The sequence below is a fragment of the Cervus canadensis genome, chromosome 5 (genome assembly GCF_019320065.1).
Source record: "Cervus canadensis isolate Bull #8, Minnesota chromosome 5, ASM1932006v1, whole genome shotgun sequence".
Lineage (NCBI taxonomy): Eukaryota > Metazoa > Chordata > Mammalia > Artiodactyla > Cervidae > Cervus > Cervus canadensis.
The window spans coordinates 89,205,680-89,233,458 of NC_057390.1; the positions used below are offsets into that span (position 1 = coordinate 89,205,680).

Genomic DNA, 27,779 nt, shown 5'->3' on the forward strand with positions numbered 1-27,779 from the left:
ATCACCACCTCTGGAAGGTAGAATAAGACTTGAAATCAGAATTCTGACTCCATTACTTTCTAGTTACAAGGTCTTGGGCAAGTTTCTTAACATCTCAAATATAAAACAAGGCTCATAATATTTACAGTGAAGGACTATTAGGATACAGAGTGGGTTGGTGTGAAGGTAGAGTAGATACTTGGGTGTTTTCTCCCATTTAGGTCTGGATGGTGAAATATATTCAGCCTATGAAGTCTAGCCTGAGGTAATTTCTCAAAGAAGCAATTCCTCTGGCTCACTATCATTACCATTCACCCCATCATTTCCCTTCTGGAGTTTCCATATACCTTATACTAGAAAATAGCTCACTGAGCTGGCTATTCAGATTTGTTTTTCCCATGTTCCACGCTGAGAGTTTCAAGAGAAAGGGCTAGTTTGTTTCACTGACGTTCAACCTTACCGACCAGCAGAGACAGGGAGTTAAAATTCATCAGTTGAGTCAATGAGTAAAACTATTCAACGCCCAGTAAAAATGGTGTCTAGATCCACTGAGGTCATTGTCTGTTACATTCTGAGGTCCCCCTGGACAGTCTTCATACTTCTTTAATACACTACTTCAGATTCATCATTTGTGTATTTAGTCTATTTTCTCCATTAGATTGTGAACTGCTGGCATTATCTATGTCTTCATCTTCCATATAGAAAATACTCTACACTGAATGAATAAAGTGACTGATCAAATTAAGGAGTATTTCAAACTCCCTGGCCTATCTACTTCTTTCAGATCCTTACCAGTGATGAATGCATGACGCAGGTGATTATTTAAATCTCAAAGAGTATCCTGGTAGCTTGGTGAAACCAAAAACTTTGCCAAGGAAGTCAAGTTAACGAAAATGCACCACAGACTTATATTGACACTAAACAAACAACTCTTAAGGTGGACAAATAATTTTATTTTGTGCATGCAAATACATGTCAAGTACTGCAAACTTTTTCCATCAATTTTCTCTCAAACACTGGAAATCATGATGCTCTATTCTGTGAACAGCCAAAGCTAATATCTCTTCACTTCAGTGCTACAGCAAAAACACACAGAATTCACTCTTTGCTATTCACTATCATCACAACCCTCATTGTTCCATCTCTGCCCTCCCCCCATATACAGGCCTTATGAATCCTAGCCTTCCCCTGTTTAATCCTATTTCTATAGCACAAAGGGAAACAGTACAATTTGGAAATTCAAATTGAAATAAATGGCATAGAATTTATTCCCATATATATTCCCCATTTCATTGTACAGAATTATTTTAAATTATAGTTTTAAATAGAAGCTGAGTATATGCCTTAAAAATGAGCATTAAATCCATCTTAGAGATGGTGCCTGCTTTTTACATGATGGGTGTACACCATCTTTTAATTTCATTTACATTTCAATCGAACAATAGATTTGCAAAGAAAATGTCTAATACAGACGTAAAAATATTCACACTAGAGCTTCACAATCGGTTGTACAATTGACAAACAGGCCTCTTTTCCCAAACTTTCCAGCTAAGCAAATTTATAAAATGTAATCAATGCAACAAGAAAAAACATTTCTCTTTCACTTCCAGGGAAAAGAATATGCAATAAACAGTATAAATGCAGACAGCAGTTGCTGCAAGCTAACCACGATACTCCCAAGTGGCTGTACAGTGGATATGTGCAGTACAAATAAAAGCCACATGTGTTGTATCACAACTACAGTATAATTGTTTGCCCAGCTAAGAGAATGCATGCACTTCCATGCCTTGGGTTATAAAGTGAGGCCTAATTCTTGACAGATTGATGGAATATATGCAAATGACCTTGGCTTTTGGCAGTACTAAGTGCAGCCAGTGTCTGTGTTCCACTGGTTTAAGGAGATTTAAAATTTTTTTATTTAAAAAAAGGAAAAAACTGCCAATTTCAGACTTCGGGGAATAACTGCTCTTGGAGTAAAAATAGGACTCCACTCAAATGTGGGGTGTTCTGATTGGTGGCCTTGACTCCTTGTATTCCCTTGCCAGCAAAGGGATACAAAGAAACCGCTAGTATAAAGGAATGACTAGCAAATTCATTTGACTTATTCATAAGATGAGATACTCCTTGAGCATGTGCATTTGTGTTCTGCTTGCAGAAGGGGTTCTTATGTAGGAGTTACAGCAAGTGATCCCAACAACACTCTTCATTCACTAAGACACAAGGAAATTTCTTCCAGGAAAGCAATATACAGTTGCAAATGCAACTTTCCCCTTGAATGATTAGTCACCAATACTAGTGACAGTCTGCTCAGAAAATGACTCTAGCAACTGGGGAAGAAATTCAGATTCAAAGCTGAAATCACATGCTCAATCTGATCATTACAAACTCCACGCCTGTTAACAAGACAACATGGGCTTTAACATCTAAAATGCACAAGCAAGCTAGATGATTTTTAAAACAAATTTTCAAATGTTTAAATGATCCCATTTTAAATTCCTACAAATTATTGTGCATCCTGTAATTTTCTCAAAGCAGCACACAAAATTGAGATGTGCTTTATAAACTTAGAATCAACTTGAAATTGAGTTGAAAGTGACCAGATCCACACAAATAGAAAATTTCATTTCTAGTACAGGAGGTTTCGTTTATTATTCTGAGAGTAAACAGCTACTAGGAAAAGTATCAGTGCTACTGACCCACCAAAGTACCTCCTCTTGAAAATTATGATGCACAACTTTCACGCATGACGCTGGTTTACTAGATGGTATTGAAAGTCATGGCAGGAAAGCAAAGCAATCTACTTTGTTCAGGTACCAATGAGACAAAAGACTTCAGTAACTTTCTCAGGATTCGTGAGATAAGATGAGACCATAGGAAAGACTTACTGATGCTACATCATAGTATCTGAATGAGGCACATGAACTTCAGAATGTGACCCAGAAGTTTTAAAAAACACAAAAGTCAAAACAAAAAACCCCCACCATTTTCCCACTTTCCAGACCTCAGACTACTTTTTCCTAATTAGACCACACACCACATGTGCAATTTAGTTGACATTACAAACTTCCTCTCCTATTGCTTTATATCTTTTGATTTCAAATATATGTACATCATAAACATGTTGGTAAAAGGGTCAAATGACAGGGAATACCCCCAATATAAAAGTCACACTCTAGGTCTGATTTGTGATTTTTTTCCTCTATGATACCATTACGTACCTTTCAGAAGAAGGATCAGATAAACTGCTCTTTCTTCTCAAGTGGCAGAGAACCAATGTCTTTACTACAAATTTACTTCAGGCCATGAGAAACAGAAGATGGTCACTACATAAAGGATGCAATACAGAATCATCCCTACACAGAAACAATTCCTATGCTGTTAGTGAGGAAGAGAGTAAGTTTTTAAGAACAGGGAATTATTGTTTTATGGGATCACCTGCTGCAAGACAAGCATTATTTTAATATAAATGTTCTGAGACATACCAATAAAGTTGGCAGGTATATACATACACTGATGCAAATGTAATTTCACTGGACAAGTAGGCAAACACCTAAGCAGTTTATCCCAACCCCCTCCAGCAGAGCACAACCAAGTTTCAAAACTTCAATTTTAAAATTAAAAAGATAAGGTTAAATACACAAGATCAATTTATGTAGTATATATTCACCCTCAGAACGTGCTGAAGATGTTTTGCGTAGTTCTGTTGCACAGAGGGTTCTTTCCCTGAGGGCACATAAGGAGCTCTCAAACTGTTAATAGGTCTCTATTTTGTAACAAAATAGCAATTTTAAAATCTTAAAAAAAAATACATTACCTTCAACATGGAAGATCTCACTATTTAAATATCCATGAAATAGACATACTGGTTTGCATATCCTTTTTGGAAATACAAACAGCAAATAAAGTACATTGGAAGCATTTCAAATGTAATAAGCGCATATTTTATAGAAAGGTTCTGATATAAATTATATAACAATCACGTTCCTGTAATATCCTAGGCTAATTCATAATGTTGGAAATAAGTTAATGTAACATGGTTTAAAACTCTTGTTCCTATTCATTTCAGGTTACAGAGTGAAATAAATAAAATGTCTTTGTAGGGATAGGGGCACTGGCCATGGCAAAAAGGTACAGTACTAACCAAAGGAAACTAAGTCAAGGCTACTGTGCTGTTATGCTACAAACAAACATCTTCATACATCTGAATATTAAATAAATGTGTAAGATCTTCCATACTGACACCAGAATATCAAAACTACCCCTTTGTTTCTCAGGTATATTTACAACTTATCAGTCACCTTATGAGCATGTTCATTAAGACAGGTATCAAACACCAGTATTTACTCATTCTGATCAAGAAATTTCAGGGAAATGTCAACCCTCCCACCCCTGGAAATGTGCACAAAACTTTTTATCAAAATCTTATCTGATACAATGCTGTGGTTTTGTAAAACAACTAAATAGCTCAGACGACCAATAACATGATCCTGTTTAAGCATCTTGCTAGCAGGAAAAGCCCTTACATACAGTACACCTGGTGAAAGATCAGCTTGGCTTAAAATATTCCAGTACAATTTTCAGAGTAAACAACTTCACAGAAGTTAATTAAAAAATAATAATAAAAGTCAAACTAATCTTAAAGAAATAAGAGGGGGAAAAACAAAGACACAAACTATAGGTAAGATCACCAAGAAGGAATGCCCAGCTTTTGTTTTCAAATGTTGACTGAAATTTAGGTTTCAGTAAAATATCTCCCACAAATCTGGAGCACAGCTGGTTGAACATACTGCATACTTTCAGATGCCAAGTCAAAACACTTTTCAGTCACATTTTAGCAGGGCAGCAATCATTCATGTTTTTAAGTATGAATAAAGGTTAGCCAATATTCTATTATTACATGGTTCATAGTCTTATCAACCTAACAGTCAGAAAACAAGGAAAATTAAACCCCAACATGAAGTAACAATAAACAATATTTAACCAAGATAATGCAATGAACATCCAAATTAATTAAATTAAAAACCCAGCAATACCATCCTGTTAGTCAGTGCAAACGCTACATACAGGGTTTTCTCAAAAAAGCTGAAAGCACCTGATTCTTTTGCCAAGTCATCAGATTCAATAATGTACAGGCTTAAATCTGCATTTTAAAAAACTGCCATTACATTAGTGCATAATTTATCAAAATTGTAAAAACGATTCTGCATAACTTAGGAGAATTTAATATCTAGTACATCAGCTGAAAGACTTAGGCACTTGGTTATATATTTAATTACTTACTTCAACAAGTAGCCTGTGTATAAATATTAACAAAGCAGAAACTATTCTTGAAAAATGGAAAATTGAAAAAAAAGTTAAATGCTACAGATAAAAGCACTGCACCACACTCCTACATATAATGCAGTAAAGAAAGCTAGTATATAACCCTGTAAAATTCTATGGTAAGAACGTTTAACTCCACTCTTCAAAATTAAAAAAAAAAAAATAAGAGGAAAAAAAAATCCATGCAAAGTCCCATGAAAAAGATAAATAAAGCAGCTGGAATGAGATGGAAATTTCTCTCAGTGAAACATAAAATAGAAATAAATAAGTTAATTAAGTCTACTTTCACTAGATGTATCATTGTAGGATCCTGCTAGTTTAATAACTGAGTTGTTAATTTTCTATACAAGCCATTTAAAATAGGAAATGGCTCAGTTACTGCACCGGATTGCTACAAACTCATAAAAAGCTGCTTGAAGCTTAAGTTAAATGTCCAAATTCCAATCACTTCTGGAAAGTGAACGTGTTACCCTAGTAAAGTAAATTTTCTTTTTTTTTTCATAATGCTAATGCAAGAGGGCTTGAAGTATCAAAGAGTCCACAGGAAATGGATGCCCCCAGTAATATCTTTTTTTTAAAAAAAATATACATTATATAATATATATTATATATATAAAAAGCTAGTGTAAATGCTTCCATGGTATGGTCACAAATTTGAAAGATGAACCTCCTTTCAGCTATTAACCATCTTCCCATTTGCAACAGATTTTAAAAAGTCGTTTTTATCTTCAGACATAACATGAGTTTTCAGAATGAGGTTGCCAACACTGACAGATGTGGTGATGGGTAGGCCACTCGCATTGCTGATGGACACTGGGAGTGGCTGGCTAAAGCAAGAAGTTACCGGCAGAATTGTTTTTCGCTCTTCCCTGGGAGAAAATAAATGACATTGAAAACAAATCAGCTTTAAGTGAAAACTTTTAAGAGTAACCATGCATACTGAATAAAAGCTATAACACACTTTAAGAGCCCCTAGAAACAGCATGTCTTTTTCACTAAAATGAATCAGAGGTCACTAAAAAAAAAAATCCCATTTTCCAAAAACTATAATAAAAAATTAGAAGATTGGTTAATTTAAGGCCAAAAAACTATCAATTCAAGATAAACCCGTATTTTTGGCAGTAATTATACTCAAGATCGAGAATATCCTAACATGATTTTTAAAAAGGGAAACCCTTTATTTAGGTTTTAATTCTCCATTTTGTAGTTTTGATGCTTGCTATCAGACAGAGAAAGTATAACCTGATTGTTGCTCAGTCGCTAAGTCATATCTGACTCTTTGTGACCACATGGGCTGCAGCACGTCAGGCCTCCCTGTCCTCACTATCTCCCTGAGTTTGCTCAAACTCATGTCCAGAGTCAGTGATGACATCCAACCATCTCATCCTCCTGATGCTCAAGTATAAAAATAAACACTGACCCCAATAAAAAGCAAGTTTCAGGCTACTAACATGGAGCACTTTGCTAGTTCAAATTTACCTCTGCTCTCCTAGAAATCCAGACTGACCAAATCATTGCCTTATTACACAAGGTTTTCCCCTCATAGGATAAAATAAAAAATGAATTTAGTAGTGTATCTATTTCTCTTTAAATATTCATGGCTTATGCCCAGTGGTTATGAATCTTATGTCTAACACTCACAGAATCACATGGTCTTCACCTAAACTCTGTCTGCTCTGCTCCAGAGGCTCCTCTTGGTGCTGCTGGACTGGATGCCCATTCTCTACTGCTGTTCCATTCAGCAACTGATCATTTTGAGAACTGATACCAAGCGGTATGTCCAGGATCTCCTACGAAAATAAAATGTTAATCCTTCGGGAGGAATGTGTTCTCTACTTTAATTTCCAATGGAGTAAAGCCTCCTGGATATCTAATTGTGGTACTTACTTCAATCTGTTCACCTTGTCCATCAGGTTCATCAGTATCAAGTGCTGACAGCTCTAACTCAATATCCCTATCAGGCTTAGTATCAGCTGCATCTTCTGTATAATCACTCTGTAATTAAGAAAAACACTGATTTCACATCTGTGGAAACTGAGGCTTCCCTTTTAAATTAAAATTGGAATCTCAATGACTGATATAAGAAAAGAAATCTGGGATTACAATTTTATTGCTCCTGTTAAATTTTAAAAGCAATCATCCACCAGAAAAAGCCATGCTAAGTAATGGCATAAAATGCACTAAACAATGGCACAAAACAACAGGCAGCCGCAGCAAACAGCACATATACTAGAAATGAAGCTGAGCGGGTCCGTGTCCTCACCTCTCCATTTCTCAGTTCAATTTCCTTGCTTAGAAGATTTAACGTGAGGTGACGGCCTTCATCCAGGGAATTCCACTTTTGTTGCATAGCCAGAGCATTGGCCTCCCTCTGAAGAAGCAATGAGTTACTCTTGGCCTAGAGGGGAAAAAAAAAAGGAGTCAGCTTCCAGCCTTTAGCTTTTAAATGTCATTCTTTTTTAAAAAAAATAAACTCAAAGCTGACTGACATAGAGCTTACCTGCTGAAGTTCAATGCTCAAAAGATCTCCGGTACTGGAATGCTTTCTATGACCAGATAAATCGGTAACAATGAATCTGTCCCTTTAAAGAGAAATATGTTTACTGTTACAAAATGAAGCAACTAAAGAAGTAATGACTATATGATAGCTATATACTATATATGTTTTACATAACAGATCAACCCTGAAAGTTTCAATCATCATTCCAGATGTAAACTTCTTTCAGAAATTCGTTATATAGTTAAAACTAGCAAAGCACAGTTCATGAATAACTGGGACTTCCATCTGCACTTTGGGAATACAGACAAGTCTGAGAATAGAGAACCCTGAAGAATTAAGAGCAATGTTACCGTTCAATATAATGTGCTGATGATGTAGCCTCATTACCATATGAACTCCACCTTGAATCAACAGCATTGACATAAGGGACATAATCTGTAGAAAGAAACAATGACCAGAAAAGTGAAAAATTAGATACAGATGTGAATGTATACTTTCCAAAAAAAAAATCCACATTTATCTAACTAGCCATGCTCTACTGGCTAAGCCGTTTAACTCTAGGTTTACAGTGGTTGTTAAATGGAGAGACATGTTCTATACCTAACAGAGTGAGGATTATAAAGCACAGTGCTAGAACATACCAGGTGAATTATCAATGATACGGATTACCTGATACACTGATGGGCTTGGTTGCACTTCCTTGGGAAGCAGTGGCCTGGACAGGGTCCGTGGTATGGTAACCAGTACGGGAAGATCTAGAAATCGCACCCCATTTTGAGATGATAGGTCCATCACTAAAAGGAATTATTGGATCTTCTTCTTTTGTCCTTCTCTGAGTTTCAAATAAATGCACTCTTCTCTTAACATCCCCACTATCCAGGTCCTGTATAAATAAAAGAAAATAAATAGATCGTGGGCAATTACTTCAGCTAATAATACAAGTAAATGTTTTCAAAAAACATGAAATTAGGTTCTCTGGTAAATTTAACATTAACTGTATATCTCAGTGATAACCCACCATCTATTTTTAAAACACTCCACTATGTTCAAATAATTTAAACACTAGGTGCAATTTATTTCAGACTCACCTAAATATAACTGCTGCTTACAAATGAGTTACTGTATACAGCAACAAAATGAAGACGAAAGCTTTCAATCATTCTAAAATTTGAATCAACATGCATAACCCTTGCCCCCCAAATCATACCATTAATACCGCATTTGAATTAGCAATAACATCTCTGGGCTCTGAATCAATAGCATTTATACAAGAACCGATGGTGCCACAAGACCAGGGAGAATAATGGGAAAGATGATCCTCTTCAAATTTTGTGCCACTCACACTTTCAGAGAACTGGTTAAAAAAAGAATGAAAAATAAAAACAAAGGCAATTGGTAAGAAATTTAAACTACAAACTTGTAACTAATATAAAGTAACTATTATAGAATTCACAGCACTTTGTAGTGAATAATTAAACATTCAATAACTAATACAAAAACTGTAATAAGTTACAAATAGTATGTATTTATATTATGTCTTAATAGGAAACAGAAAGTCTTCTCTTTTTTCACTTTGTCCTTTAAGAACTCGTAAGGAATCCCGGAGTGACACTACCCAGAACAATAAACAATTTACAGCATGCCTCTAACATGGTACAAAGTGCTCCAAAAAATGAAAAAAAGCAAAAGAAAACACACACATACATAAACACATACATAGAAATACATTTTCGTATTAAGCAAGTGGCAACACTCTTCTCAAGATGGTTAGCTGCTTTGAAGAAGTCTAATTTTGATGAGATAAATTTGGATCGGGATTGGTTCAAGATGGCAGAGTAGAAGGACATGCGCTCATCTCCTCCTGCGAGAGCACTGAAATTGCAACTAGGTGTTAAACAAACATCGACTGGAGGATGCTAGAACTCATGAAAAAAAAGATACCTTACATGTCCAAAGACAAAGGAGAAACCACAACGATGTGGTAGGAAGGGTACAATCACAATAAAATCAAATCCCATACCAGCCAGATGAGTGACCCACAAACTGGTTAACAATAATACCAAAGAAGTTCTCCCATTATTGTGAAGATTCTGAGCCCCAGGTCAGGCTTCCCAGCCTGGGGATCTGACAAAGGGACTGGGAAGATGAATTTAAAAATTCAAATTTATGGATGGAAAAATATGCTATCTAGGATTTTTAAAAAATGATGTCTACTTTAAAAATCTAATAGTTAAGGATGGAAAAAGATGATGTCTAGGATTACTTCAAAATAATCCAGTAGGAAGAGGGGCTACAAATGAAACAAGATTGGCTGAGTTGATAACTGTATAATGGGTACATGGAGTTTATTACTATTCTCCTTTTGCATATATTGAAATTTTTTGAATTTAATGAAAAGATTAGAAAAAAAAATTTTTATATTAGTATCTCTAGGGATAGGGAATAAACCAGATGACTCAAAGAAAAATTAATGGTTTGTCCTAAATACACAGTATGGAAAACAGGGTACATTAAAACAATCCTGGTGCAAAACCTGTCTTGAAATGATAAGAACAATAATTAACAGTGATTTAAAACACCATGAATAATATAGTAGGCATTTCTGTACTTCTTGTGAAGTAAGGAAGAAATGCCTCAGACAGACCAGAATTCAAATCCAAGCTACTTACAGGCTGAATTTATTACCTGGGCAAATTACTTAACTTCTCTGAGCAGGATTCCTAACCTGTAAAATATGGGTAATACCTGCCCCCTAAGGATTTTGTAAGAATTAAATAACATTATGGAAATGCTTAGCACAGTGCCTGGCCAAGTAAGTGCTCAATAAATGGTGGGTATAAATCTTATTTATAAATAAAATCTATAAAAATAAGGAGAACTGTAATGCTGGAAAGACTTGAATTCTTGGTGGAAAAGGAGCGTGATTTGTTAGTGGTCTTCAGTATCACAATGCCTGGCCATAGAGCTTACATACTCAATGTTTATTAAATTAAACTCAACTGCCACCAAACCAATGCAAAATATCCAACACAGCTAACCCTAGCTTGAATGAGTGCTCTGAAGTCAGTTGTCTAACCTGTCCCTGCAACATCAAGTGATTAAAACCTTTCTTTCTTACATCAGTACGAAAGTCTACACTGAATAGAGGAGAAGGTGGTGTTGGTGACTGTGTTGCCACAGGAAGAGTTGAAGAAACAAGAGGTGCTTTCTGAGTGTGGTACTGTGCCCACTGCTCTGGCTTTCTTCTTATCTGCTCCTCGCAACTGGTCTTCAAATGACCACAAGGTTCCTAAGGGGGGATAAAAGAAACAATCTTAATCATCTAGGGAGCAGAAAATAAATTTAACTATGCTCTGTGTAAATAATGTGAACATTTATTATACTGTTGGGACAAAAAAGAATACAGAAGGTAAGTCTCCCTAGCCTCTTCTCCATACACTTAAACGAAAGGGTTTAAATAATGTTAAAAGTAAAATCTGAGCACTCACTTTTCTGGTTTAGGAAAATCATATGTATATATGTGGGGATAGGAAAAACAGGCCCTGTCTTTGTATCTTCAAGATTTCTTTTTTACTTTCTGATCAGTTTCGTATCCAAACATTAACATTTATTGAGCATGTATATGCATCAGGTCCAAGTCTAAGAGCTTTTTCTGATTTAATCCTCACAACAGCCTTATGAGGTAGGTACTACTATTATTTCCATCAAATGTGAAAAATCTGACAGAGAGAAGTCAAGTAAATTCCATTAAGTTACACAATTAGTAAGTGGAGGAGCCAGGATATACCCAAATATTGTAACATCAGACACTAGACTCTTAACCACTGTGCTTAACTAGCATTCCTAGTTCCATTATCACTTACCCTTGGTAAAGGCACAGTTGTCCTTGGCTCGCTCGGTGGCTGACAAGCCACTGAATAATACCCATCTAATGAGTTATATCTTTCCCGTAAAGACGTCTGATACACAGACGAGTGCATCACATCCATTGGAGGTAAAGAATTGCTTCTAATAATGTCATCTCGTTGGTACATAGGTGGGCGCCAGATGCGCCTGCTGTCATACACAGGAGCATACATTCCAGAAGGTACTGGAGGAACTGGTCCATACGGCTGCGGAGGAGGAGGTTGGTAAGGAGAAGAATTCATTCGATCTCGAGGGGAAAATGTACTGTAATGATCGGCATATGGCATGGAAGCAGGTGGGAGGGAGGACTCTGGAACATTATTGGACCTCACAAAGCGAGGAACACAGGGAGCCACACCAGCTGGTACCGTTGGAGGTGGTGGGTAGTATCCTTGAAAATTGGAAAGAGGAATATTTAATGTAATTTTAGTAAAATTTAACATCTTATAATGGTTTAAGTCTAAAGCAGCCTTTAATGTGGGAAAATAACATAAGTTCTGAATTTTAGTTACCCCTGGATTAGAAAGATACTACATGCTTTCAAGACACCACTATATGAAAATCCTTAACATTCAACATTTTGTTAAACTGTTCCTTAAAAACATACAATGAACTATTAACAGGTGCCTGGTAAATTCCCTTTGAGGGCATGTATTGCCACAGGTTTTGGTTTAAGTAATTAGTTAGGTCATTGATTCTTACCCTTTTGGGGAGCACAGTTTAAAGACATCCTTCATAATCTATATAAGCTATGTGCAGTCTTTCCAAAATTATACTTTAAGTGTATATAAACCAAACATTTAGTATATTATTTCAGAGGATATATAAAACTCACTAATGCTCATCCATGAACCCCATATTTGATTCATAGGAATGAGAAATCTTAAAACTATTGGTATGTAGAATCATAGATTCTTAAGACAGGAAGAAAACTTAAGGGTCATGCAGTCCAAAAGATTGATTTTTTAATGTAGGTATTCTAGATAGATATAAATGACTCACTGATTTATTACAACAAATGTTATACTGTAGTTTCTTTTTCATAGAATTATCTAAAATCACTTACCAGTCTGTGGGTACTGTGGGACTTCAAAGGGTATCTGAGTCCTTGGATCTTGAAAATACTGAATGTTTTCAGAATGCTGAGGATATACTGGTACTCTAGTGATAAATGGGCTGGATTTTGGAGGCAGAGAATTCAGCTCTGTTCCAGCATTAGTGGGCCCAGCTGAGGTAGCCGCTACATTACTTACAGGAGTCTTAGGTGGAGAGCCAATTTTACTAGAGAGAAAATTTAACAAAGGCAAATGATAAATCACTGCCTATGTCTGTTAAGTCTTCCTCAGTAGGAATTTTTCATAAAATTATATAGTGACCATTGACAGACAACGCTTCAGGTTTTTCAGGTGACAAGGCAATGAATTTCACTGCTACCTGACACTGTTAGTTCACAAGATTACAGTAAAAGATCTCATATTTTGATGAGGGTGAAAAATAAAAAACAAAACATAAAACACAAACAAATTCCAGGTAGGATTGTTCTATTAAGAGTTAAGATTAACTGAAATGTAAACTCAATGAAGAAAGGCCATTTTCGCCCATTTTGTTAACTGCTAGATCCCAAGGACCGTAAACAGTTTGTGGCATATAGAAGGCACTCAGTAAATATTTGTTGGGATAAATGGAAAAGTTCCTGCCACATAGTAGGTAGTCAGTAAATATCTGCTGGACAAACAGAATACCAATAAAATGGTTACTCATTAAACATGCAAAACACACAAGCTTTCTTTTATTCAAAAAAAAGAAAACACAAATTATTTTTTTTGTTGAGTCACCACATGATCAGTTCCAGAGGATCTTACCATGGCTTCTTACACCCTCTGAAGAAGTCAAACTCTGGCAGAAAGAAGATATGTGGTAACTGAAGAAAAAGATCTTGTTAATGATGCAGGAATTCAATACACTGCATCTCAACTAGATTAGAGGGTTCTTCTCAAACCAGAGAAGCCCTATTAAAGCAACAGTATAAACAACGAGGAATATGGGATGCCTTTAAGTCTAGCTGAGATTAATCTAGAAGATGCTTACTCTTATGTGTATTTGTGTATCAAAATGTAGAAAATAACCAAGAAATTGTAGATAAGAATAATAAGTACAAACGGCTTAGACGTTAAAGGTGCTGGGCTTACTCTGAAGTTCAATAAAGGTAAGAAGGAAAATAATTAGGATTTCCTCATAACAATAGTAAGTCAATTCACTCACTCACTCAGGTCTGATTCTTTGCAACCCCATGGACTGCCACACGCCAGGCTTCCCTGTCCATCACCAACTCCCAGAGCCTACTAAAACTCATGTCCATTGAGTCAGTAATACCATCCAACTATCTCATCCTCTGTCATACCCTTCTCCTCCTGCCTTCAATTTTTCCCAGCATCAGAGTCTTTTCAAATGAGTCAGCTCTTCGCATCAGGTGGCCAAAGTATTGGAGTTTCAGCTTTAGCATCAGTCCTTCCAATGAACACCCCGGACTGATCTCCTTAGGACGGACTGGGTGGATCTCCTTGCAGTTCAAGGGACTCTCAAGAGTCTTCTCCAACACCACAGTTCAAAAGCATCAATTCTTCGACGCTCAGCTTTCTTTATAGTCCAATTCTTATATCCATACATGACTACTGGAAAAACCATAACTTTGACTAGAGAGACCTTTAATGTCTCTGCTTTTTAATATGCTGTATCGGTTGGTCATAACTTTTCTTCCAAGGAGCAAGTGTCTTTTAATTTCATGGCTGCAATCACCACATGTAGTGATTTTGGAGCCCCCAAAAATAAAGTCTGACACTGTTTCCATTGTTTCCCCATCTATTTCCCATGAAGTGATGGAACCAGATGCCATGATCTTAGTTTTTTGAATGTTGAGTTTTAAGTCAGCTTTTTCACGCTGCTCTTTCACTTTCAAGAGGCTCTTTAGTTCTTCTTTGCTTTCTGCCATAAGGGTGGTCTCATCTGCATATCTGAGGTTATTGATATTTCTCCGGGCAATCTTGATCCCAGCTTGTGCTTCATCCAGCCAGGCATTTCACATGATGTACTCTGCATGTAATTTAAATACGCAGGGTGACAATATACAGCCTTGACATACTCCTTTCCCAATTTGGAACCACTCTGTTGTTCCATGTCCAGTTCTAATTGTTGCCTCTTGACCTGCATACAGATCTCTCAGGAGGCAGGTAAGGTGGTCTGGTATTTCCATCTCTTTAAGAATTTTCCACAGTTTGTTGGATCCACACAGTCAAAGGCTTTGACGTAGTCAATGAAGCAGAAATAGATGTTTTTCTGAAACTCTCTTGCTTTTTCTGATCCAATGGATTTTGTCAGTTTGATCTCTGGTTCCTCTACTTTTTCTAAATCCAACTTGAAAATCTTGAAGTTCACATACTGTTGAAGCCTGGCTTGGAGAATTTTGAGCATTACTTTGCTAGCATGTGAGATGAGTACCATTGTGTGTTAGTTTGAACATTCTTTGGAATTGTCTTTTTTGGGGATTAGAATGAAAACTGACCTTTTCCAGTCCTGTGGCCACTGCTGAGTTTTCCAAATTTGCTGGCATATTGAGTGCAGCACTTTCACAGCATCATATCTTAGGATTTGAAATAGCTCAACTGGAATTCCATCACCTCCACTAGCTTTGTTCATAGTGATGCTTCCTAAGGCCCACTTGACTTCACATTCCAGGATGTCTGGTTCTAGATGACAAGGTTCAAAGCCATGTGAAATCATGCAAGCTATCCCAAAAATTCAGATTTAAGGGAAAATCTAACTTTCGAACTCATTCTGGCCAGACAGGTAGATTACTATGGCTACATCCTAGATGAATTTCAGGATTCCTGGCTCTCCTTCACAGTAGACCTTTAGTTCAGTTCGGTTGCTCAGTCGTGTCTGACTCTTTGCGACCCCATGGAATGCAGCACGCCAGGCTTCCCTGTCCATCACCAACTCCGGGAGCTGGCTCAAACTCATGTCCATCAAGTCAGTGATGCCATCCAACCATCTCATCCTCTGTCGCCCCCTTTCCCTGCCTTCAATCTTTCCCAGCATCAGGGTCTTTTCCAATCAATCAGTTCTTCACATCATGTGGCCAAAGTATTGGAGTTTCAGCTCATCATCAGTCCATCCAATGAATATTCAGGACTGATTTCCTTCAGGACTGACCGGTTTGATCTCCTTGCAACCCCTCTTACTTACATGCTTTTGTCTGAGCTGCTTTCTCCATTGACAAGACCGTTCCTTCCTAACTAGTCATACTTTTGGAATGGTTCAGGTGTCATCACCTTACTGCTAAAAAATTTTCCACAATTAACTTCAGACAGAATTATTGCTGTTTTTTTTTTTGTTTGTTTCAGTAACATTTGGAACACAACTCCACTGCAGTACCTTTCAGAATATATTATATTTGTTTATATGTGTTTCCCAAACTACACTGGAAGACGCTTAGAGGTAGGGAGTATATTTAGTTCATTTTCATTAACTATGCCAATTGGCCTGATATTTGGCACACAGTAGAAGATTTATAATTTTTGAATCAATGAATAAATGATTTATTTACTTAGACTTTTTTATTTTTGAAAGTTTTTAAGCACCGAGATATAATTTATCCTTGCAAAGTGTACAATTCAGTGATTTCTGGTGTATTCCCAAGGTTGTGCAACCATCACCATTATCTTATTCTGCAGAAGCATTTTCATCACCTCTCAAAGAAACCTGTACTCATTAGCATCTATTTCCCATTCTCTTGTTCCCCCAGCCACAGCCTCTAGCAACTACTTATCTACTTTCTGTCTCCTATGGATTTGCCTATTCTGGACAGTCACGTAAATGGAACTCTACAATAATGGCTTTTGTATCTAGCTTCTTTCACTTAACATAATGTTTTTAAGGTTCATCCATATTATAGTATGTACTAGTACCTTACTCTTTCATGGTGAGTGACATTATGGTTTTACAACTTTACCTTGCCAAAACCTTTCAAAAGCTCATTTCCTAAGCATGTTTAACACAGGTCTCCATAATCTGGTGCCAAACTACACCCTAAATCTTCTTCCTATACTTCTCCCAGCAATATAATATTTTCCTGTTCTTTGATCCAACTCCAATATTGCTTCACTTATGTAAATGCTGTCTCCCCCATTATGTCGTAAGTTTCTTAAAGGCACAGATATACATCTCATCTCATTTTCAAGAGTGCCAAAAGCAGAGCTCAGAATTAGTGTATAAGGAACATGTGCTAAACTAGACAATGTTCTCTATCTCTTCCAAGATCTCTCTGAGGGAAGACTTTAAGAATCATTTAATAAACAAATTTCCCTATCGCATGCTAATTGCAGAAATAAACAGTATAAATGTCTACCTATCCATTTATTATTTGAAATCACTAGTAATTTACTGTGTGCCCAGCATAATGCTTTTTCCTTATATGGCATACAGTAGATACTGACAGACTATTTATGGGCAACATAATCTGAATATGTTTTACCTCAGACTTTAAGACACTAAAAGAATACAAAAGCCTGAGACATTAGAGATGAACGTAACTTTTCAGATAATCTGAAAATTTTCAAACTTTTTTCTTAAAGTACCAAAACCTTTCTACCAAAGTAAGTCTTATGCTAAAACCCCAAACGACAACAATAATAATAAATAACAGACGCAGATATTTAGTGAGTGCTATGTGGCAGGCACTGATCAAAGCATACTGCAGTATTAAGTCATTCAGTTCTTACAATCAACATACGAGGTAGGCAGTATCATTATATCAATTTTATAGATGAGTAAACTGAAGAAGACAGATTAAGTAACTGGCCTAAGATCAAACAGCTAGAGAAGAGTGAGCCAAAATGAACCCACAAGAATCCGGCTTCAAAGATTTCTCTCTTAACAACTACCCACCATCACAGAGCACAAAGTGGAACTGTCCTAATCGAAACAGGGGCTGGAGGCTCAAGCATCTCACCTGCTTAGTTTTCTACTTAGTTCCTTTCTGGCACCTCTATGGACTCAATCCTAAAGTTCAAGGAAATAAGGTGTGAAAAACTCAATTCTGGTTCAACTTCTTCACTTACAGTTGAAGAAAACACCCATAGTTGAAGTGAATTTCCAAGGTCAGAAGGCTAATCAATTGCAGAGCCAGGACTAGAACTCAAATTTTTTTGGTATTTAGTGCTATCTCTACTACATGAAATAATATGTGTAAAAATTCTGATTACCTGCTTTCTCTTAGGATAAATAAAAATACTCAGGCAATTATAAAAAGGCTAACTTACTCATGTAAACATTTTTACCTACTACTTACTTTTCAGTTACAGACTCTGCAGAAGGCCCAGCAGCATTCTGACCATTGGTGCCAACCTTCCCCACCTTCTTCACAGTCTCCAGAGCTCTTAATGTACTGTCAGTACTACGTGGAATTAGCTGGGAAACACTGTTTTCTGCATTTGAAATTCCATTTGTACTTGGAACAATTTTCCCCGTTGTTTCAGTACTTCCTATGACAGAAATGACATTTCCGGCTGTGGTTGTGACAGTGTTGTTTACACCAACTTTATTTAGAAGAGGAAACGTTCTTACAGTTGCATTGATCTTTTTGTTCCTTAATCGATACCTGTTTCAAAAACAATAAACATATCTGTAAATATTTCATTAACTCTTACCCTAAGTTTAAAAAAAGGTCGGGGGGAGGTGGGCAGTGGGAAAAAAATTTCAAGGAAGGAATAGCTTTGAAAAATACTTTATTCAGCTAAATATCAAATAATACCAAACAACTATAATAGCTGGCACATTAAAATGTGTCTCTCACACACACATGTATACACACAACACGTGTATTTAGACACACAATTAATACAGCAGGAAAAGTACACATGCATTCAAACAGCATCCTGAGGCGGCAGGAAAGACCTTTCTGAAAAACGCTGCATAACTGGAGCACAAAGCACACTATGTGAGAAACGAAAGGCACCAACACCAAACTTGGTCGGGAACGTAGGTGAAAAAGTAGGCGAGGTTTGAAAGGATTCTACTGTTGCCAAGTTGTTAAAGCATCGTATAATTTTAAAGAGATTAAAAAACCCAAAACTCATTCTTAAACAAACTCCAAGATATATAAATTTAGTATTATATTTTTCAGATTAGTTTGTGACTAAAGTATAAAGTATTTGGGTTAAAGAGTTTTCTGATTTTAAAGATCTTTCTTTAAAAAAGCTTTTCTGATATTAAATTTGGGGCTGATCTAATACTCTAATACATAAAGCAATTTGATCCTGGATTCAATTTAAGAAAATTTATATCCACTTGTACAACAAAAATTTCATTATAGTCCTAGTGAATGTTCCTGCCAATACTTTAACGTGGTAAACAACTATGTTACATGAATAGAAAGATGACTATACACATATGGGGTCGTAATTACACATAACTAAATTAATCTGATACCAATGTTATATATAAGCATATGGTAATTAAATATAAACAGTGTTGGTGATGAGCAATGCCTTCACAATAGTTTCCCTTTTAGTCCTTCAGTATCTATAAACAGCTTCATTATTCAGTCCTTCTCCCCATCTCTCCCATACACACACATTGACAGAAAAAGCAAAGCTCAGTAAAGACAAGTATTCCCAGACCAGACTGGCTAAAGGTGGAGTGACAGAATACAAAATTAAAAAAAAAAGCAATAGGTTATGGCCAGGTTATACATATCACCTTACAGCTCTGGGGAACCAATGATTACTTCTTGAAAAAGAAGGGTAACAGGCAGACCTATATTTTAAAAAGGCAATTTGGTGGCATGGAGGGGTCTGTGCTTTCCTTAACATACTGCTCTGAAACCTGCTTTGCATTTTTCACCTCAAAGGTTCCTGCACAAAATGCCCAGCTGCTCCTTGTTTTCCTTTCTCAAAGGATAAAGCTCAGATATCCTTAAGATTGCTCTTGCAGGTGAAAAATAAAGTTTTAACTGTGGGTCTCTTAAAAGAAAGAAGTGATGAGAAATAAAACCTTAACAAAAGAAAGTAAAGTTAAATAGGGATGCATACTGGACTTCTAGCATCCAGGAAGCTAATGACTTAGACTTGGAATCTGGTCATCAAGGAGCCCCCACAAGCATTTGCTCCCTGCCTTACCAAGTTCAGAATCCATTATCTACCATTAATCCCTACCTTAAACTCCCTTGGCCCAATTACCTTGTTGAACTCACCTGGTAAAGCCCCAATCCAATTTGTTACTTACTCTCTTATTCTGTGCCTGCTCAAGTAGGTGACTGTTGCTAGAGAAAAATCATGCAATCATGCTGAGTAGATTCATTTCAAAATTATGATCAATCACTTAAAATGGCCAAGCAATACATTAATATACTTCTTTACTAAATTAACTTTCATATGTCTAACATCCTCTTCCCTTTCACTCTCCATAGCCCCATCAAAGCTGATGATACTGCCTCCCACTTAACAGAGAGAATAGACGACACCAGAGGAGAGTTACTTATCTTTCCATCACTAATTCCACCAACCTTCCTGCTTCTGTAACTACACATTCCACCTAAAATAAGGGATGAAGAGCTACTGTACTGAACTCAGGTCAATCTCTCCACTCGCACCCCAGGCCCAAGCCCATTTGCCTTCTCCAAAGACTTCACTCCTATAATCATCTTTTCTTCTCCAGTGCATCAACGCTTCATTCAGGTGTCTGCTTAAATGTCATAGTCTCTGGGATCCTTTTCCAGACAATCTCATCTGAAATACGCCCCCCTTTTCAGTCACTCTCTCCCCTTACCTTGTTACTTTTCCTCATAGTACCATCAGCACCAGGGAGTATGTTTTCCATTTATTCACTTTACGTTATCTTCTCTACTACAGTGGAAGCCCCATGAGAGAAAGGATTTTTGCCTTTTATATTCATCTGTCTTTAGCACAGTGCCTGGTGCACGCTAGGTGTTCTATAAATATTTGCTATATGAATGTGTAGTAATCCTTAAACTTCACATGGCCAAGAGAACTACTGATTTTCTACCCCCAAGCATTTCCTATCTCAGTAAAAGACATCACTTAGTAACAAAGGCCCCAAACCTTGGAGTCATCCTTGCTTCTTTTTTCTTTATACCTCATATTTGATCCATTAGTCAAATCAGCTCTACTTCTAAGATATATTCCAAGTCTGGCTATTTGTCATCATCTCAATTACTATAATCCTAGGACCAAGCTACTAATCTTCTGCCTGAACCACTGCAGCAGTCCCTCATGTAGCTACCAGAGTAACATTTGTAAGACAAAATTAAAATCCCATTGTTCCATTTGAATAAAACACTAAAATGGCTTCCAAAATAAAAGGCAAACTCTTTGCCAGTGTCCACCAAACCAGTATGATCTGCCCTTGCCTAACCTCTCCAACATTATCTTTTTCCATTCTTCTCATTCTCCATCCTCCCAACACACTGGTCGTCTTTCTAGTTCCTAAACTTGTTTCCACCTCAAGCCAACCTTGTTTCCACCTCAGACTATAGCATTTTATCAGTAGCTGAAATTATCTGTTTACATGTTTAATGCTCCTCTTTCACCACTAGAAGTACCTCAAATAAGTACCTAGCACTTAACAACCATTTTTAAATGTATTTGTTGAGATGGTTGACCTCAGGCTTTTGTCACTCTCCAGAATGCAGTAATCCTTGGGAAAAGGATTCTGATACCCTACACTCTAAAATATACTCATACAAATATTAAGAGAGATCTGGGGCATTTGTTTGGTTAGAGATATGTACAATAGAGAAAGTAGGCTGGGGTAAAAAAATTAAGTTAAACAAACATTTGCATTCGAATTCCTCTTGGTACATTATTGTGAGTTAAGAAAAAGGATCCATCCTCAAAAAGTCTGAGTTGGGTAGCAACATGCATTTTTTTTTTAACCAACGGGATAATGACATCTTTCACTTCCTCAATGCTTTGTATTATCCTGTTTCTCCTTCTTCTTTTTATTTAAGAGCAACAGAGTATGAAACTGGTTGAAAACATAAATTGTAGATTATCTGTTCTTTCAACATAAATATACTGAGTTTACATGTCAGATACTTGCTAGGTTCAGAAAATATAAAGATGAATAACCCATAAATAAATGAAGTACAGTGAAAATACACACAGTAAATAAATAAATGCAACACAATAAGCAAACTGGTAGTTACAAAGTTACCAGGTATAAGGTACTACGGCAGCACAGTGAAGGCAGCAACTAACCACTGCCTGGAAGTCACAGAGGTTTTCAGATGGAAGATGCTATCTGAGTACAACCAGGAAAAGGAGCTCTCCAAACAGAGAAAAGGAGAGTATATGATGTAGAGTGAACACACGTACAAAGGAAAGAACGAAGTGTATAGTAGTAAACTGGATGTATCTTAAAAAAGTAACACAAAAGGTGGAGTATGGCTAGAAACCAAGACTGGGCCCAGAACCAGCAATAATATACTGAGAACCAGTTAAGAATTTAAAGCAGAAGATGGACTGATTAGACACTTACTTATAAAATAAAATCTTGGTTGAGACATAGGGAGATGCATGTAAAAAGCTACATAGTGTAAAATGGACAAACTGGGTAAACACACACATGTGAAACATTAAATACTGCACCTGGCACAAAATCTGACCAATTAATTCAGCTTATTTTTACTACTACTATTATAAGTTCAGGCAAGAAATAGTAAAGTTCTAAAGTAGGAACTGGAGATAAAGAATAGGAAGCAAATTTGAAGATATAAGATGGAAAAGGGATTTTCAGTTGGGCACTAGTTGTGAGTATAATGGCAATGAAATCACATAATTTCTTCTCCAACTTTTTTAAGTTTAAGTGCTTCCCAAAGGTGGTCTCCTAAATGGGGAGCATTGAGAGATGAGGTAAAAAAGGTAGGCCGGGGGACTTCCCTGGCTGTCCAGTGGTTAAAACTCTGTGCTTCCAATGTAGTAGGCGCAGGTTTGAACCCTGGTTGGAGAACTAAGATCCTACATACAGCATGGTATGGGGCTACCCACCCTCCAAAAAAGCAGGCGTAAGTAGATGACACAGAGACTTGCAGGTCACAGAGCAGACTTTATCTTTATCCACAGGGATTCCTAAGCTTCTAATTATCTGCAATGAGCCTTAAATGCAAAGTGCCCCCTATTTTGTCGGGAATTTCTATTACTATTCCAAGTGTCCCTATTGCCGGGAATAATGGGGTTGAGGGTAGAAAACCACAGCTATAAGATAATTAGGAGGCAACTATGAATCAAGAAAAGGGGATGACAGGTTAGTCTGTAAGGACAGAAAAAACAAGTAAGAGTCAAGAAATATACAGGAACTGACAGACTTGATGACTAAGACAAGCAAGTGAAAGCTGACAAAGATTATTCCAATAGCATGGCATATATAACTGACTAGACAGGGTACACCTGGGGAAAGTAGACAGACGGTGTATACAAGAGAAGACATCAATATATGAGAGGAGAAAATTAGCTCAAATTGGATTTAAAGTATCTAAAAACAAAAGAGAGATGTCCATTAACAGTTGATATGCAGGCCAGATATTCAGTAGAAAGGTTGGAATCAATTTTTGGTGAGATCTCAATGATGAATGTTTTGGTTAAAAAACAAAACAACAAAAACTTGGACAACATTTATTGCAGTTAATCTCCATTTACTTTTATGTCTGGGATAAGTGGACATAGGAAAAGGGATTACCTATAAGACAAGAGAAAGGGAAAAGAAATGTTAAAAAGACCAAAAGCCATAAAAAGAAAATGTATCTGCTTTACCATTTTACCTGAGACTCAGCTGTTACCTTCAATAGAACCTGAGTATATAAGACTCTAAGCCTAAGAATATTTTCATTCTGCACAGGTGCTTAGTGGAAACATGGATTCTAGCTCTACAATGGTCTAAAATTAGATTCCTGAATAAGGTTCTAAATCACTTGTTAACTATGCTGCCAGAAGCAACAAGGTATGGTTTCAAAAGAAAAGGTTATTTTTCAATCTAAAGAATTCCATGATGTGGACATAACTGCATCTTTGAAACTCGAAACTTTGACTCTATATGACTTTCATGATGACCAAAAATTAAATCCAAATAAAATAGAGTTCTCTTAACTCACTTTTCAAGCTCTTCCTGAGAATGGGCAAAAGTACAATTTGTTCCTCGCGGACACCCTCCTTGCTGTCGCAAATCTCGACACATGCTGGTCTTGTATTTGCTGTTTGGCTGAGGCTACAAAAAGAAAATCAATATGCGGATAATTGAAGATTTCAGTTCTCACTCCTTGGGACGTCAGAATTTTATGATGACACCTTTAATTCTTTTTCACATTAGATAATTCTTGTGCTGACATAACTACCACTGCATTGTTTCCTGTTATGAGTTACATGACATCATCATGAGTTGACATTATAGATACTCCTTCTGAGGATCATCAGGAACTAGCTCAAATGTTGCATTACTTATCGGTCAACAAAACACCCACAAAAATAAAAGATTTTTTCATCAACTCATTGATGTCTCAAAATTATCAAATCAAGCAAACAATGTCAAAAAGTATCTAAAAAGCTGTAAGCTTTGTCTACTTAAACGTTCTCAGGAAAAGGAAGAATACAACTTATCCTAGAAGTTAAAATTTAAGAAACACTAATTTTACTTGTCAACTTCAGAGTACAACTTTCTTCCAAGGGGTTGGAGCTAAGTTCATACAAATAATGAGGCAAAATATAAAAACATCATGACTGCTATAATTTGCATCAAACTCTAAGACATCATTTTTATTTCTGTAACCGTAAGATGAAATATTCATCTTTTAGCTAATATTTGAACATTATAATGTTTTCTTTTTTTTTTTTTATCTTACATTCTCTTATTGAGCTTGAAGGTTCAGTTTCTGAAGACACTATCTGTATGTTCACGTGTGTATACTTGTGAGCGTTTAACATTATACTGTTTTCTAATAGAATAAGGACACAAGAGTGGAAAGATCACTTTGGAGTAGATTTGATCCCAGTTCTGTCACTTACTGCCACCATGATCTTAGATAGGTTATTTAACCTCTTTCAACTTCAACTTGGGGACAGCAACTGCTTTGCAGGTGGCTGTGAGGATTAGAAATAATCTATGTAAAATATTGAGACTGTCTCATAATAAATAAAGAGTTTTACCTTAAATAACTCCTTCAAAAGTACATTGAAAATACTTTACTTCCACACATTTACAAATATGAACTCACTGGAATGGCAGCAAATGAGAAAAAAGTGACAATTTCCCCAAATTAAGAAAAAATCAGGCAAAATATTTGGATGGAATCAGATCTATAGCCAGTCAAAAAAGCTTGCAGTGAACTAATATTCAAGACACTCCCCAAACTACTGCTGTACTATGAATTATTTATCAGGTACACTAAAACTTAGGTTTCTCTCAAAAGAACAGAGAATAAAAACCTGTCACATAAGACGTCCACTAACCAAACAGCCTGTTAAGATGTTCAGCATGCTCCATTAGAAATAAGAGCAGTCAGAAGAGAAATAACTTTACTTACCTGAGGTGTCTCATGGCCTTTTCTACTATAATTTTGTATGAAGTCCACTAGGCCATGAACCACTGTTTTAACAGCTACCATTGCATTTTCTAGCTGTTCCCAAGTTGGTGAAACAGCATCTAAAATAGTCCACCAAGCAGATGAAATGAGGAAAAAAAATTTGTTAGCAGTAAATCTCTTGTGTATAGGAAATCATTTTTTAAAAAGCATAAGCAATTATATTCTCACATACCTGGGTTAGGGTCGATGTTTGCAAGAAGCTCTAAGTGAGGCCTCAATCTATTTAAGTTAGCTGGGTCACCTGTTCGTTGCAAAACAATTGTCAATTCCTGAACACTCTTTGCAAAGGATTCTGGAGACTGCAGCTAACACAAAAAGAAAATGAAAAGGTTTTTACAACACATCTATATTCAAATGCTTTTATTCAGTCAACATACTGAACAGGTTTTCAAGTGTCTTCAGATTCCATAGTAGGAGTATCAATGATGAATTAAATTTTCACCTCAGAATCTGCCCTATGAAATTCATCATTAGACACATAGAAAACTTATTTATTAGCTATCTGGCATCAGAATCTAGATAAATGATAGACTTGGTAAGCCAGGCTGTTTTTATGTCAATACCCATATCTGCTACCTTATTGCCTCCCTTAGTTTATTTTGAAATTTAGAAAATAACAAAAAAGAAAGAAAAGATATCTGTGAGATATATAAGGAATCTCCCAACTGGTTGTCTCTTTAGTTCCTTCAGAAGATTCAAATATTCATCAAGATTAACAACAATGATATAAAGTTAGCATCTCTAATTTCACAAACCTTATCAATGATCGACTGCATGTGTGATTTATGCGCCAAGTCACCATACAAAAGTGAGGACCACTGCTCAGGTGAAATACGGAGTCCTGCTTCCATAGCAATATGAACAATTTGGGCATCATGTTCTCTGCGTAAAGCCTCATAACTGCGGAATTCCTCCTTTAGCTGCATCAGGGAAGAGTCTTCATCCCTTTTGGTAACCTAAAAATAGAAAGAGAGAAAAAAAAAAAAAAACCCATCAGATTTGCTTTGCTCTCACCACTCCCCCAACCAACTTTTTCTTTATTTTAGAAGGGGAAGGTACCTATAGCCTATCAGATACGACATGGAGAAGGTACAGAAAAATAATCTACTTACTAAAAATTCTTAAAAGACATGATCTGGGACTTTCACAGTTGGAGTGAAGTTAGTGCCTGTCTTCAAAGCTCAAAGGACAAGCTCACTCTTCTGTGAGGGGCTAATGTAACTGGTGATATTAAATTGAAGCCAATCCTCATTTACCTCCCCCAAAATCCTAGGGTCCTTAAGAACTACACTAAATCTACTCTGCCGGTACTCTAGAAACAGAATAACAAAACCCAAATAACAGCACATCTGTTTACAATATGGTTTACTGGGTATTTGAAGCCCACTGATGGGACCTACTGCTTAGAAAAAAAATTCCTTTCCAAATATTACTGCTCATTGACAATGCTCCTGGTAACTCAAGAGCTCTGATGGAAATGTATGATGAGACTAATGTTTTCATTCCTGATAACATAACTTTCACTCTGCAGCCCATGGATCAAGTAGTAATTCTGACTTTCAAGCCTTATTATTTAGGAGATACATTTTGTAAGGCTATCGCAGCCATAGATAGTAATTCCTTTGACGGATCAGGGAAAAGTAGACTGAAAACCTGTTGGAAAGGATGCACCATTCTAGATGCCACTAAGAACATTCGTGATTCACAGGAATAGGTTAAAATATCAATATTAACAGGAACTTAGAAGAAGATTTCAGCTCTCATGGATGACTCGGAAGGATTCAAGACTTCAGTGGAGGAAGTAACTGCAGACATGGTAGAAATAGCAAAAGAACAAGAATTAAAGCAGAGCCTAAATATGTGACTGATTTATTGCAATCTCACGATAAAACTTTAATGGAGTTGCTTAAGATAAGCAAAGAAAGTGGTTTCTTGAGATAGAAGCTATTCCTGGTGAAGATGCTGTGAAGATTGTTGAGATGATAATAAAGAATTTAGAATAATACATAAATTTAGTTGATAAAGCAGCAGCGAGGTTTGAGAGAATTCATTTCAATTCTGAAAGAAGTTCTGCTGTGGGTAAACTGCACGCCAGACAGAAGTCATCTGTGAAAGGAAGACTCAGTTCATGGGGCAAGCTGCATTGCTGTTTTAAGAAATTGCAACAGGCACTCCAACTTTCAGCAAGTACTGCCCTGGTCAGTCAGTCATCAACAATGATGTAAGACCCTCCACCAACAAAAAGACTAAGGCTTGCTGAAGGCCCAGGTAATAGTAAGCATTTTTAGCAATATTTTTAAATTAAAGTATGTACACTTTTATTCCATCATGCTATTGCACAGTTAACAAAATACAGTATAGTACAACATAACTTTTATATATACTGGGAAGCCAAAATATTCATTACTCGCTTTATTATTTGCT

The 27,779-nt window shown here is 36.5% G+C and overlaps 1 protein-coding gene and 1 non-coding gene across 4 annotated transcripts in view; both read right to left on the reverse strand.

Moving 5' to 3' along the window:
- Window positions 1–911: 911 nt before the first annotated feature.
- Window positions 912–27,779, reverse strand: part of RC3H2 (ring finger and CCCH-type domains 2) — a 49,522-nt gene continuing 22,654 nt past the window's right edge. Inside the window, exons 6-21 of one of the 3 annotated variants that reach the window (XM_043469488.1) lie at window positions 26,111–26,311; window positions 25,528–25,660; window positions 25,296–25,414; window positions 23,871–23,983; window positions 18,054–18,362; window positions 12,774–12,988; window positions 11,665–12,098; window positions 10,920–11,090; window positions 9,009–9,155; window positions 8,471–8,684; window positions 8,152–8,236; window positions 7,802–7,883; window positions 7,565–7,699; window positions 7,189–7,296; window positions 6,943–7,091; window positions 912–6,170 (exon numbers count right to left, since the gene is read on the reverse strand). In XM_043469488.1, the coding sequence (XP_043325423.1) occupies window positions 5,975–6,170; window positions 6,943–7,091; window positions 7,189–7,296; window positions 7,565–7,699; window positions 7,802–7,883; window positions 8,152–8,236; window positions 8,471–8,684; window positions 9,009–9,155; window positions 10,920–11,090; window positions 11,665–12,098; window positions 12,774–12,988; window positions 18,054–18,362; window positions 23,871–23,983; window positions 25,296–25,414; window positions 25,528–25,660; window positions 26,111–26,311 (2,811 nt within the window). In that variant the 3' untranslated portion in view covers window positions 912–5,974. The remainder of the gene's footprint in view (window positions 6,171–6,942; window positions 7,092–7,188; window positions 7,297–7,564; window positions 7,700–7,801; window positions 7,884–8,151; window positions 8,237–8,470; window positions 8,685–9,008; window positions 9,156–10,919; window positions 11,091–11,664; window positions 12,099–12,773; window positions 12,989–18,053; window positions 18,363–23,870; window positions 23,984–25,295; window positions 25,415–25,527; window positions 25,661–26,110; window positions 26,312–27,779) is intronic. The other 2 variants (XM_043469490.1, XM_043469489.1) reach the window with 2 other exon arrangements.
- On the reverse strand, window positions 25,738–25,848 carry LOC122442796. The gene has a single exon (XR_006269781.1). It is a non-coding gene; the product is annotated as a small nucleolar RNA SNORD90 (small nucleolar RNA).